This window comes from Pipra filicauda, unplaced genomic scaffold, assembly GCF_003945595.2.
Source record: "Pipra filicauda isolate LSUMZ 115617 unplaced genomic scaffold, ASM394559v2 scaffold49_size4853605_pilon, whole genome shotgun sequence".
NCBI lineage: Eukaryota > Metazoa > Chordata > Aves > Passeriformes > Pipridae > Pipra > Pipra filicauda.
In genome coordinates this window covers 3,614,664-3,628,359 of record NW_024104642.1, presented here as the reverse complement: position 1 = coordinate 3,628,359, position 13,696 = coordinate 3,614,664, and the positions used below count along the sequence as shown (strand labels likewise).

The 13,696-nt window shown below is 44.7% G+C and overlaps 1 protein-coding gene across 4 annotated transcripts in view; it reads left to right on the top strand.

Annotated features, from left to right (window-relative positions):
* Positions 1-1,388: 1,388 nt before the first annotated feature.
* The window catches only part of NUP153 (nucleoporin 153), a 46,349-nt gene continuing 34,041 nt past the window's right edge, over positions 1,389-13,696 (top strand). For 3 of the 4 annotated variants that reach the window (XM_027745014.2, XM_027745015.2, XM_027745013.2), the window contains exon 1: positions 1,390-1,539. In XM_027745014.2, the coding sequence (XP_027600815.1) occupies positions 1,447-1,539 (93 nt within the window). In that variant the 5' untranslated portion in view covers positions 1,390-1,446. Of the gene's footprint in view, positions 1,540-13,696 lie in introns of all 4 variants that reach the window. The other variant, XM_027745016.2, reaches the window with a different exon arrangement.

Sequence of the window (13,696 nt, the reverse complement as noted above, 5' to 3'; positions counted from 1 at the left end):
TGCACTCTTCCTCATGTTTTGAGGAGGAAAAAAAAATGTGTCACAGCTTTTCCCCCCCACCTGCTCCCAACCTGCTAAAAACGGGCGACGACAAACCTGCACCATCGCAGTTCCATTGCTTACACAGACGCAATGGATAACGGCATCCCGGGGGAGCACCGCGTACCTCCTGGTGCTCTTTTTCCTGCCGCCTTCCCCACGCTGATCTTAGCCGGCTCCCCAGCAGGAACAAGGGACCATCTGCCCCGCCGCCGTCCCTCGGGGGAGGCACAGGGTAGGCAAGTTGTGTCCCCTGGGCGGGAACAGCGTTTGGGCCGCCAGAGCATTCAAATATCCGAAGGGTGGGTGCCAAGAGGACGGACCCAAGCTACTCTTGGGGGTGCCCTGCAATAGGACGAGAGGCAATGGGCAGAAACTGAAGCACAGGAAGTTCCACCCGAATATGAGGAAGAACTTCTTTACTATGCTCGTGACCGCGCATGGAACTGACTGCTCAGAGACATTGTGGAGTCCCCCCCACTAGGGATATTCAAAAATCGTCTGAATGCAATCCTGTGCCATGGGCTCTAGGACGACCCTGCTTGAGCAGGGAGGTTAGACTTGGATGACCAACCGTGGTCTCTTCCAACCTGGCCCATTCCCTGCGAAGCGCCGTGGGAAGAAGGGAGAAGGCGGAGGAGCCGCCAGCGCCACCGCCTCCGGGGCTCACCCCGGCACAAACCTCCGCTCCCAGCCTTCGAGTCGTCCCTGAGCCGCGCCCAGGGGTGGACTTTCCCCTCTCTCCACCACGTTCCTCTGCGGGTCGCGGCAGAGCCCAGCGCGCAGTTTTCCCGCGCAGCCGGCCAGGCCCGGCCCGTCCCCTCCCTCTTTCCCGCTTCCCCGGGAGCGGGGCCGGCGCGCGCGGGGGCTGCCGGGCCCGCCCGGCGCCGCTGGTGTGACGCACCCGCGCGGGCTAGTGACGCGCGTGCGCGGCCCGGGGCAGCCGCCGTGTGGTTGGTCGGCGGGAGGCCGGGCCGCGGGGGAGGTGCTGCGACGGCGGCGGCGGCGGCTCGGGCCACGGGCGGGCGGGCGGGCGGGCGGGCGGACAGCGCACAGGGTCCCGCCGCCGGGCGGGAGAGCGCGAGCGAGGAGCGGCGGGAGCGCCGAGGGGCAGGAGAGACGTGAGAGAGGGAGAGGCGGAGAGGCGCGCGAGCGCGCGCGGGGAGGGGCGGGGCGGAGGCCGCGGAGGAGCCCCCCGCGCGCGCGCGCCAGAGGCCGCGCGCGGCGCGTGGCGGGCGGGAGCGGCGCGGGGGGAGCGAGGCCGGGCCGCGCCGGGCGCGTCCCCGCGGGGCCCGTGACGGTGACAGCGCGGCCGGGCCGCGGCGGGGCTGCGCGGCCGCACCACCAGCAGGAGGAGGAGGAGGAGGCCGCCGGCGGCGGCGGCGGGGGGGGAGGCCGGATCGCATCATGGCCTCGGGTGGCAGCGGCGGCGGCAAGATCCGGATCCGGCGGCACCACCTGGGAGCCGGGAAGCCACCCTACACGAGGGGCAAGCAGCAGGTGAGGCCGCACGTCAGCCCGGTGAACCCCTTCCCCTGCACCCGCTCCTCTCCCCCAGCGCTCCCTCAGCGGCGGGAGGAGGCGCCCGGGAGGCCCGGCCCGGCCCGGCCCGGCCCGGCGGAGCCGCCTCTTCCCTGCGCCACCCCTCTGCCCTCCACGCAGCCCCACGTGCGCGGCTGCGGGCCGGCATTTCCCGGTGGAGTGGCCCCCGGGGAGGGAGGAGGGAAGGGTTTCCCGCCGGGGCCGCGGGGATTGTGGGATTTCCGGGCGCTCGCTCCGCTCCGGCCCCGCCGGCCCGCGAGGGGCTCCTCACCTCCCCTTTGTCTCCCGCCTGTCCCCGCTCGGAAGGAGCAAAGGCGGGAGGAAGAGGTGGCGGCTGGGAAGGGGTAGGTACGCATTCCCTCGACTGGCGAATGGAGCGGGCTGGCTCCCGCTCTGCGGGATGCTCGTTTTGTCTCCGGGCTGCCTGGTTAAATCCTGGTTAAATTGGTTTAGATTGCGTTACCAAGTGTAGTTACTCCTCAGATTTAAGTGCGTCGCTTCCAATATGTGCTTTCTTGGCGAATTTCGTATTGTGGATTAGTTTGTGAGGGTGCTGAGTAGGTAGGCATCTTTCATTGTTTTCTCTTTTTCTTTGTAGGATTCTGCCTGCAGAACCCTTAGGTCTGCATTTGGTCGTTTTTTCAGTGTCTTGCCTGTGCTTAAACGTGCAGTGCAACTGAAATGTAGCTCTTAATCATAAGGCATTTTTTCCTCCTTTGTATTGTAGGACAGAGTTAGATGGATTCAAAAAACCTCGCTTTTTGTAAATTGTGATACAAAGGTCCTACACCATCTAGAGTGACTGCAGAGGGAAGAAGCAAAGATCCTTCCCATCTGCTGTTTGCCAAGAAATTTCAAGATGCCCAGAAACTGTGCTCTGGAAATGCCTTCCACGTGTATTTATGAACCTGAAATTGATTGTTCAGCTAAAACGTTTACATTATTAAATCGGTAATATAAGCTAGGGGATTGAATATTATATGCAAAATTGAGGGGGTGTTACACACGAGTTGTTGCTCAATTAGTCTTTATTCATTGGGAAGTACTATACTTAGTCTTTTATATAGTAAACTGCTCAGCAATGTCCTTGTAAAGCTGTCAAGGGGATGCTTCATCCAAAGAATCACTGCACTTACAGAGCAAATGTTGAAAGTTCTTATGTGAATGATATAAGGATAACATTTAAATTGTGATATCTTATATGCGTTGATACTATGTAGATAGCTGGTAAACCTTACACGTGAATTTAAAATAATTAATGTAGATGGTTTCCTGACTCTTCTATTGTTTGTTGTCTCTATGTGCTTTCCAGTAGGTTTATTTAAACAATGTGCCAAAGCAAACACGTGCTTGGGGATGTCTGTGGGATTCTGCCCAGAGAATGGGTGCTGCAAATCGAATACGCAGACCAAATTGACAAGTAGTATGTTGGGGGAAATATGGTAAATAGGAAAACCAGTAGGTGTCAGATATGTACATTTGTTACAACGGGTAGCTTTTTTAACCCTGTGCAGGTTGCTAACTTGCATTACGTAAAAAGACGAACTCTAGGTAGATAAGTGACTTAAATTGAAATTAATCGAAGTGTTCCTATTTTCACTATAGCATCTACTCTGCAGAAATATTCCGCGATTTGGTGTTGTCTCTCAGTAATAAGTTTGGGAAGACATGAAAGTGCTCAACGCAGTTTTGATGTGAGGTTATACCCCTGATTCTGATCCCCTAATTATTATCAATAAAGTAAGTTCGTAGAAATACTTTGTTAGAGCTTTTCTAGGTGCTTACAGTCAAGACTGCAGTCCTGAAAACTCTCTCATCAAGCTCTGAAGGTGCCTAAGCACTGTACACAGTATAGCTAATAGCTTTAAAGTTCCTAGGATATCTAATTTTTTTCCACTTGAATGAGAGGTGAGTAGCACAATATCAGGCTTACAATTGTAAGCCTGGTGTCATGTTTTTTTGGTGTCTTGTTATGCTTTCTCAATGTTGTTATTTTGCCATAGTCTCCCAGGGAACTCAGTCAGGTGAGAATTCTCCAATCATGTCCAACATGTGCTGCAGAGTCAGTCTTGTATTAAGTGCAGTGATGGCTTTAGAAGACAATTGGAAGAGAAGATGCTGCTGCTTTTCAGAGATGCTTAGCTAAAGCATTTGTTCAGAATGTGGTAGACTCTGCTTCAGATTCCTTTTTTGCCTGCAGGCATCAACCTACATCTTCCACTTTCTGGGCAAATATCCCAGTCCTCAAGCTGTGTGTTGTCTTCAGTTCTTCTGACTGAAACTGTGTTATTATCCAGAAAAAGAATTTGTGATTCACTGAGCCAGGAAGAGGAGGTATAAGATGTTGCCTTCCAAGACTAGAGACATACAGGATCTGATCCTTTATTTCAGAGATTATTTTATATGTTCATGGAATAAACATGTGCAAAGTATTTCCTGCCCTTTGCTCCCCAAGTCCCTGATAGGCAGCCATGCTTTTTTATGTTTGTATGTATGTTTTTTTAAGTCTAGAGCATTTTTTTAAGTCAACCTCAAAGAGGTGAGGTGAACAGATGATGGCTGGTAGATGTGACTTGCAGCTTATGTATTCTCCTGGAAGATGGAGATGTGGGTACAGATTCCCCCACAAGTGAAGGAACTAAACCTCGTTATTTTCCTTTCTGAGCTACCACCCTGCCTTATAGGAAGTGCACTGTCAGCAGCTGTATTACTAAACCTAACAATAGAAAAGTAGCAGCACTGCTAAGTAAGGATGGTATTGACTCATCCACCATGAATATCTGTGGTGGGGGAATTGCTTCTCAGAAAGAAAAGAGCCTTTTGTATCTTCATGTTGGGTGTTCTTGGAGTAGAATTGCAGAGGTCTCTCCATTGACTGTGCTTTCCTAGTGGCAAAATGTTGACAGCTACACGCTGAGTGCATTGACTTTAGGTTACACCATGCTTAGCATGCTACCTGTTTACTTAGCCATCTCATGCTGAAATATCCAGCCTCTCTTCCTGCACCGTTTAAGAAGCTTAGGCACTTGAGTTAAAATTATGGCTTCTTTGAGAGCTAAGCACATGCAGGCGAGGGAGCTCTTGTGTCCGGAACCTGGATTTCATCTTCTGGATGTGACCCTAGTGTTTCTAAATGCCAGTTTGTCCTGGTCATTTAGGCAAACTGATGATTGGAATTACTAGTGCAGATGTGTAAATGGGAGGAGTGTTTACATTGGTGACTTATTAAGCTTCTAGAATAGTATCTGTATGTTTCTATTGTCATTTTTATGTGTGCACTGGTTTAGCTTGGAACAGGGCCATTCTCATCCAGGTAATACAGATTTCAAAGATTTTAAATGTGTCTTACAGGAGAAGAGACTAGAATAACTTTTTTTGGTAATCTTTCTTATTAGATAATTGACCATTGAAAGTGTCAACGAACTTTGATTCTCCTGGACTTTTAAACTCATCCAAGCAGATTTAAGTATGAGAAAAAAACCAGTTACCTGAATAGTGTTTAACCTTCCCATAAACTTGTATATATATGTGTTAAGCTTCATCTTAGGGCTGTTTAATATCAGAGATAGTACTTGTAGATTAAAACTTCTGCTAGGGAGCGATATGTTTTTGTTTTTACTTATGTGTGTACGTGCCAGTGCATATTTATAAAGTAGATGTGCTACACTGATAACACAAGAAAATCTAAAGATGTTTTCCTTGATGAAACCAGCTTAAGTTTCTGCATGTTTGTAGTTGGTCTTGTGCTGATTAGTTCGGACATTACCTGACAAAGAGGAGGAGAAGGCCACTGAAAGTCACTTTCACTGGTCCTGAAAGCCCCTCTAGATTGGTGAGTTTTGTAAAGTCATTTAAGTCATTCTGTAAGGTTCTTTCCAGAGGGAATAGCTACAGGATCAGGAACTTTATGTAATGACTAAATCATTGCATGTCACCTGCTGTTGTCCTGAAGGTAGGCCTTGCTGGACAGTGACTACAGACAGTGGGCAGGTGGGATTTCATAAACCGCCAGGTTTCTTTTGTGAGGAAATTTGGAAACTCTGATGCTAAAAGGTTCCTGGAGTATCTTATTTAGTAATGTTTCATAAACCTTGGGCAGGAAAATATTAATTTAAAAAGATCTTTATTAATAATTTCCCTAGGGACCTACACAAGTACAATTGTATTGGTTTAACTCTATCAACAGGATTGCACCTTGAAACATGCTTAGGTATTTGTATTTGTATGCAACTCTCTGCTTGATTTGGTTTAGTAGCAGGCCAGCACATTGTGCTAAAACAAATAGATTGAAAGAAATGTTTAATATGTGTTTAAAGATTTGTTTTAAAAGGATGGGCTAATAGTCAGCATCAGAGGCTTTATCTCTGCCCCAGCAATATCAAATTATATTAGAAAAAGGGTGTTTAAATTTGATACTTGGCTTTCTACTGCTGCCATAAACAAAATTGTATCATGATTGGGAAGAACTTGTAAAACTGAGGTACTGACAGTTTTCTCTCGTTTAGGCTAACAGTACTGTCAGTGGTACAACAAATTGTAGATGATGATTATTATAGCATTTTATTAATATTCTGGGGTTTGTCTTGCAGAGTGTTGTCGTGACAGGCTTGGAGGCTGTGAAGTACTGGGGAAGAATATTAGTGGGCGCTATCTTAGGAGGAAAAAAAAGCAGATGAAATAATTGACTGTGTTAGCTGGGACACTGCAAATTGTCTTTGGTTGCTGGCAGCACATCACTTCCTCTGAGTTATTTATTCCTCCAGTCAGTAATTAGAACCAGTTCTTGCTCCCCTGCCACAGACAAACTGAGCTGCTGTTGATTCTAAGGACTGCGGGAGGAGAGACTTCAAAATCTCGCATGCCCAAAAATGTTTGAGCAGAAGTATTTCACATTGGTGCAGATGGTGGGCTACCATACCATTGTGTAACAAATTCATAACACAGGGGGATGACTGGCTCAGTGGGCATGGGGTGAGTGGTGGATGTTGTTTACTTAGACTTTAGCAGTGCCCTCGGCATGGTCTCCCGTGTGATGATCCCTGTTGTCCGTTTGGTGAAATATGGACCTGTCAGGTGTACCGTAAAGTGATTAGAAAATTAGCGGGACTGTTGACCTCAAAGAGTTTTGATCAGCAGTATAAAGTTACAGTGGCAGCCAATGGCTAATAAAGGCTGTCAGGAATTGCTATTGAGACCGATGCTGCTATATGTCTTTACTAAAACCTGGGATGAAGGAATGGTATGGATCCTCGGGAGATTCCCTGATAGTACCAAATCTGGGGGAACTTCAGTCCTGTTGTATGAAGAAGGTTAGGGCTGGCATTGAGGGATCTTGGCAGAAACAGGCTGTCGAGAACCTCATGCATTTTAGTAAAGGCAGATGTTAAGTTCTTCATCTGGGATGAAACAACCCCATCTACCTGCTGGACAGCAAGCTGAACCTGAGTCAACAGCATGCCCTCGAGGTGAAGGCGGCCAACTGCATACGGGGAGGTACTGGTAAAAATGTGGGGAGGATGTTCAGGGAGTTGTTTTTTCCCCTGTATTCAGCACTTCTGGGGCTGCATCTGGAGCGTTGTGTTCAATTTTGGCCTCTCCCATACACAAAAAAAAAAGTCAACATACTGGAGTGAGTCTGATTGAGGGCCACCAAAATGGTTAGAGCGGCAAAGGCCCATGGCTGAGAGAACTGGGTGTGTTCAGTGTAAGAGCAGCGAACACCTAATGAGACTATAGAGAAGGTGTAGCAAGGCTCTTCTAGAAGGTTCATAGCAATAGAAAAAGAGACAATGGACTCAAGATGCAAAAATGGAAATTCCAATTTCATATCAGGAAAAATCTTTTAACTATGAGGAAAACCAGTGTGTTGGAAGAACTGTGTAGGGAAGTGTCTGTCCCTGGAGGTGCTCGAAGCCCAGGTGGGCACAGCTGTGTATGACCTGCTGTTCTTGGCCCTTCTCTTAGCAGGAGGTTGCAGCAGGTGACCTCTGGACAGCCATGCAGCCCCTGTGGATGTGTGTGGATGTGTGTTTCTGTCAAAGCTGCAGTCGGACCACAGAGCACAGACAGGCGTGGTTTCAGCATAAATGTTGCTGTTCCTCTATCTTGGTAATCCTGTTGTTGGTCCATTCTCTAATTGTGTCTTCAGGTTTGTGTTGCTTTTTGAGGGAGGAAATAATGCCTCCATCTCACTGTTGCAATTTTTCTGGAATAAGTTGGAAGCTTGCCCTCAAGAAGAGAATAGCTAAGGGGCTCTTTTTCTAGGGTTGCTGCTTTGCAGACTAATTTTTGAAAATGTTTTTTAGTGGTAGGTCATGTGATGCTTTTCCATTTTTCTGCTATTAAGTTGTAAGTACTTTGGGTTTTTTGCTTTTTATTGTTCTGTGTAATCAATTCAGTATTTATTGTGTATATTTTTTACATCTACGATGTATTGAATAGTGGTATTTATACTGTCATGAGAGAAGGGAAAGGTGTTCCTCAGTATGTGTGTGTGTGTGCTACTAAGACAGTATAATGAAAACTCTCTTCTGTGCTTTTCGTAACATGCAATAATATAAGTCCTCAATGCTGCAGAATTATGAAGTGCCCACAGTATTTTTCTGAGGAAGAATTCTAGCCATTAGGCAGGATTTTTTATTACTTGTATTAAATCACTGTCTATGCAGTTTCACTAACAACTGCCCTAAAGTTAGACATATTTCTTGTTTTCCCTTGTACAAATCTCTTGTGCCAAGTATTATTCTCTTCTTGACACTACATTTTAAATTTTATTTTGCTGCTTTAAAGTCTTGCTTTGTCCTTATGTCTGAACACTACAAGTCTTATCTGCCTGTTAAAACTTTTTAATTGGAGGTACAGAATGACATTTAGAGGGGCCCAGACAAGCTCAAGAAGTGGGCCCATGAGAGCCTCATGAGGTTCAGCAAGGCCACATGCAAGGTGCTGCACCTGGCTTGGGGCAACCCTGCTATCAATACAGGCTGGAGGATGAATGGATTGAGAGCAGCATGGCTAAGAAGGACTTGTGCAAGCTGACGGATGAGAGGCTGAACATGAGCCATCAATGTGCGCTTCCAGCAAGCCAGTTGTATCCTGGGCTGCATCAATAGAAAAGTGGCCAGCAGTTTGAGGGAGGTGATTCTGCCCCTGTACTCTGCTCTGGTGAGACCCCACCTGGAGTACTGTGTCCAGCTCTGGGGTCCTCAGCACAGGAAGGACATTGGCCTGTTAGAGTGAGTCCAGAGAAGGGGTACAAGAATTATCAGGGCCTGGAGCACCTCTCCTGTGAAGACAGACTGAGAGAGTTGAGACTGTTCAGCCTCAGTAGAAGAGAAGGCTCTGGGGAGACCCTATTGTCACCTTTCAGTACCTAAAGGGGACTCAAAAGAAAGATAGAGGCAGACTCTTTAGAGGGCCTGTTTAGCAGAACAAGGGCTAACAGTTTTAAACTGAAGGAAGGTCGATTTAGATTAGATATAAGGAAGATGTTTTTTACAAAGAGGGTGGTGGTACTTTGGAACAGGTTGCCCAGAGAGGTGGTCGATGCTCCGTCCCTGTAAACATTCAAGCTCAGGTTGCGTGGAGCTCTGAGCAACCTGATCTGGTTGAAGATGTTCCCTGCTCATTACAGAGGGGTTGGATTAGGTGACCTCTAAAGGTCCCTTCCAACCCAAACTATTCTATGAATCTATACATGTTGCACGTAAGTACAGGGACTTTGGGAGGGTTTGGCTTGGTTGTGACAAAGCCCTGAGATGAAGCTTACTGTGTTTTTTCACCTAAGCGTAAGTTCAACTTAACATTCACACTACTGGGATGAAATGTGTGTGCTAACACATGGACACCAACATGCACCAAGTCCTACACATGAACTTTGCAAATACCTGTGCCAACTGAAAATTTTCTTTCTCCTTTTTGAGGCTGTTTATTATTGTCTCTATAGCTCTGCTCTTGTAAAGGGTTGTGTGAGCGTTCTGGGGAGCTGACTGACTTTGCGGTTAGTTATGATTGTATATGAATGAAACTTTTTTGAAGCACATGTGTCTCACAACTCCTTCCCCTATTAGAGCTCAAGGTCTGGTGACCTGCAGGACAGAAGTAAACAAGCAAAGACTTAAACTGTTTAACTGATGTTTTCTTTGAGACTGGATTACAGGTCTAGTGAGGCACTGAAATATCTAACAAAATATTAAATTGATAAGGAAAAACTATACCAATATGTGCTAGACTCTAATTTGTGCATTTGTAATTAAAGTCATCCTGTGCTAAGCAGATGAGAACAAGATTTAAACTGGTTTAAATGTAGCTGTGTTAGGGAATTACTGTGGTGCAACTAAATAAATATTAAATTTAGCTATAACAGTGCACATGTTCTAATGTCAGACCTTAGTATTTGTTAATAAACTTACTTTACAGAGTTGTGGAATATATACAGATTTGTAGATGCCATTACTTTCAGTCACTACAAAAATAATCTCTATGTGCAATGGCAATTTTTCATGTTGCTGGTAAGAAAACAGTGTTTGGAGATACTAGTTAAATGTTTGTAAGATGTTTTTGGTTCTGTCAGTTGAGGAGTGATGAAAAAATATGTCCAGAAAGACACTGCTGCCCCGTACAACTGAAGATTACTGCCCTGCAGCAGAGGTGAGGCTACCTGGACTTTACAGTTTCAGGATATTACTTTAAAATGTCAAAAAAATATAACAATAACCACTGCTGCTGCAGCTAAAGTGACCAAAAGTCATTGTTTTGGTTTCTCTTAGACACGGGTTCTTTCTTTTTAAAATCTGGTCAGGCAGCGCATGCACCAGGGATAAATGTGTCCTATTTAAAGTAATTGCAGGTTCTGGTGGGTTAGATGAGTTGTGTGTATGCTATACAATGTCTGTGTATGATACTTCAAAAGTAGGGAAGCTTCGAGTTTTGGTAAAATACCAAATTATCAGCAAGAATAACTAAATGTGATTATTTGGTTGCTTCATTTTAACTTACAGGTTCAAAACTGGGAATAAGTTAACATTAAATGTGCAGCAGGGTTGGCTATACATTTTGCAAAAAGATTAGCTTGTAATGTTGTCAGCTCAGTTTGTAGATCACCGTGGTCAGAAAAGATATTTCAGAGAGAGCATGTAAATACTAACAGTGCATTTTATTTAAAAAATTAATTCTAGTCTTCCTGTTTGAAGATTGTGTTTTACTTTGCAGGGCCACTCCAAAGTGTCAGGAATGAGATTTTGTAGTTCTTCAATGGCCTTTAACTGTTGTTTCAGGAGTTGTTGCAGAATTTGGACTGCCTTTGTGTTTTACATACACAATGTGTCCTCACTGCTATGTGCCATAGATTGGCCTGTGATACCTTGTTCGTTTGTGAGTTCTCTTAGGCAAAGTGGCATTGAAAATGTTTAATGTGGGAGTCTAGTATATTATAGAAGGTAGCAGATTTGTAGTGTGGGGTGTGATGCATTGATAGCCCTTGTGTGCATAAACTGTGCTGTAAATGCAGGAAAGAGGAAGAGCTTGCCATCTTCTATTATCAGTTATGTTTGGTGATGTTGAAATACTGTAATGAATTAGATCTTACTACATAGAGAATATCTATAAATAAGACAATTTTATGCCTAAACAGTGTATTTAAACCCTAAATATAAAATGTATGTTTTACATTGCTAAATCTGATACGTGTACTAATGGCTTTTAAAGACCATCTGGTGCTATGGGAAATGTATTTCTTGATCATTCTGATTTTGAAAACTTTAAACTTCTTGTCTGTGTGGTTATGTCAGAAATAAAGAAAAACAATCAGCTTAGACTATAGGGTTCCCTTATAGAAACAGAAAGATAACCTGAGCAGCATTTAAATTAATGTAGTTCTACATACTATCTATGAAACTTGGCTGCAGTCACACTGTGGCAGCTAAGTTGTGGCAGTCTTTCAATTAAAAAGTATTAACTACTTAGAGTTCCTTCTTAGATTGAGAAAGAAAGAATTTTAAAACTGCTTGCAAAGTTGTAAGTGTCCTGAATCTTAACTGTCCTGAAGGCAGTGTCCTGAATCTTAACTTTTTCATTTTTGATGCTGATAGATTTCCATCCAAACAGTAATACTGAATGTAATTTACAGCTCCCATTGCTGATCACTGCTGAGGGTCGACTAGAGCCTAATGTAGGCTTGTGTGCCAAGAAAGGTGCCTTGTACTTTGTGCTCCTTTTTGTAATGTTGTCACTGTGTCAACTGAAGGTGTGGACAAAACTTGAGATAAAACCATTCAGTGTCACAAGGATTTAACCTAGTGGGCTAGGCACCAATTTATCTGTCAGAACACACACTCTGTGTTTTGCACTCAGTTCAACTGATAATGATATGTACAGATGTGCAAACAGTGCCAAAAAGTACCTGAGTTTCCCTGGAATGTTTATTCTAAAGCTAATTAGACTAAGGAAAATAAGGTTCACTTCAAGCAAGGAGAAAGAAAGTCACTGGCATCTGGTAACACAATCACTTCTTCATGACTTTTAGAAATAAATCTGAATTAGTCCACTTGCCTTAAATAAAATTGTTGTTTTTCAAATGTTACATAATTAATGTCATTCCTGAAACATATTGTTCATATTAAGTCATAAGTTTTATTGTCTTTTTTCTAAATGAAATATCAAACTGCTGTCCTACATCCCAATTGAAGCCATTCCCTAAATCGCAAAAGCAGAGTTAGTATAAGCCAGTCTAAGTCTGCTGTTGCAAGATACAGTCATGTCACATTTTCATTTCTGTTCCTGCTTTTTACATGATCACCCATGCAGCCACATGGTAAGCTGCACCAGCGACCTGACACCCCTGGTGGGTAGTCTATAGTCACAGTCTATAGACAAATTTTTGGCTGGACCTGTTTATTAGAGCCCTGATGCAGTTTGTCGCTTGGTTGCATGTATGTGCTAGAGGCAGCATAAGGGAAGGGCGAGTTGAAAAGGAGAAAGGGACAGTGTCTTAATGGCAGTATGGACACAGGATGGTTAAAAGAAGGGAGAAGTTTTGTTTCATGTTCCTCTGGTCCTGGCTGCCTGATCATACTGTCTCTCGTGCCAGTTCTGGTGCACTGAGCCAGTTTAACTCATTAGCCCAGAAGAGAAACATGTACTTTTTGCCAGATTAATGAATTCAGCTAGTATGGAGAGTACTATGCTATGTGCCAGAGCTGACATGAGGTAACTGTGGGGGATGGAGAGGACATGAAAATTCTTTATTGGTGGTTTTAAGTGGTTAGATTAATCTGCTCTCTCTCAATGAACTTCACCATTAGGAGCAGGTTTTCTTCTTCAGGACTTACTGATTCATATGTTTTAATAACTTGAACTTTGAAATGGGAAGCAGAGCAGTCTCTGAGAGGCAAAAACTTGATGCTTTCCAGAAGTGTGCATGCAGTGAAGTGAAAAGTAGCTCTTTTATCTGCTTTTATCATTTCTGAGTACTCCTGCCAGCACTTTCCTCACCCTATATTATATGAAAGACCCTTACAAGCTGGAAAAACTGTCCTATTCTGTAAATATTTTTGGCCAAGAAATAGCCTGCTTTCGAGTTTGGAATTCAAAACCATGACCATAAACTATCGATTTTTCTTTTTTTATATAAATCCTTTGAAGAAATGGTATTTTAAAGTAATAAATTATGACACCTGTTTGTTTACTGGTGTTTCTGTCTACATATCTTTTACTCAGTGTTGCAGCCAGCATCAGTTCATGAAAGGCAAGTCCTGCTTGACCAACCTGATCTCATTCTGTGTCATTCTGTGACAAAGTGACCCACTTGGATGAGGGAAAGGCTGTGGATGTTCAATGTCCTCTACCTAGACTTTAGTAAAGCCTTTGACACCATTTCCCACAGCATTTGCCTGGAGAGAATCCACCTGTCTTCCCATGGTGTGAACAGGAGTAGTCTTCACTGGGTGAAAAACTGGCTGGATGGCCGGGCCCAGAGAGTGGTGGTGAATGGAGTCACATCCAGCTGGTGACTGGTCAACAGTGGTGTTCCCCAGGGCTCAGTACTGGGGCCAGTCCTGTTTAACATCTTCATCAATTACATGGACAAGGGGATCGAGCGCACCCTAAGCAAGCTTGC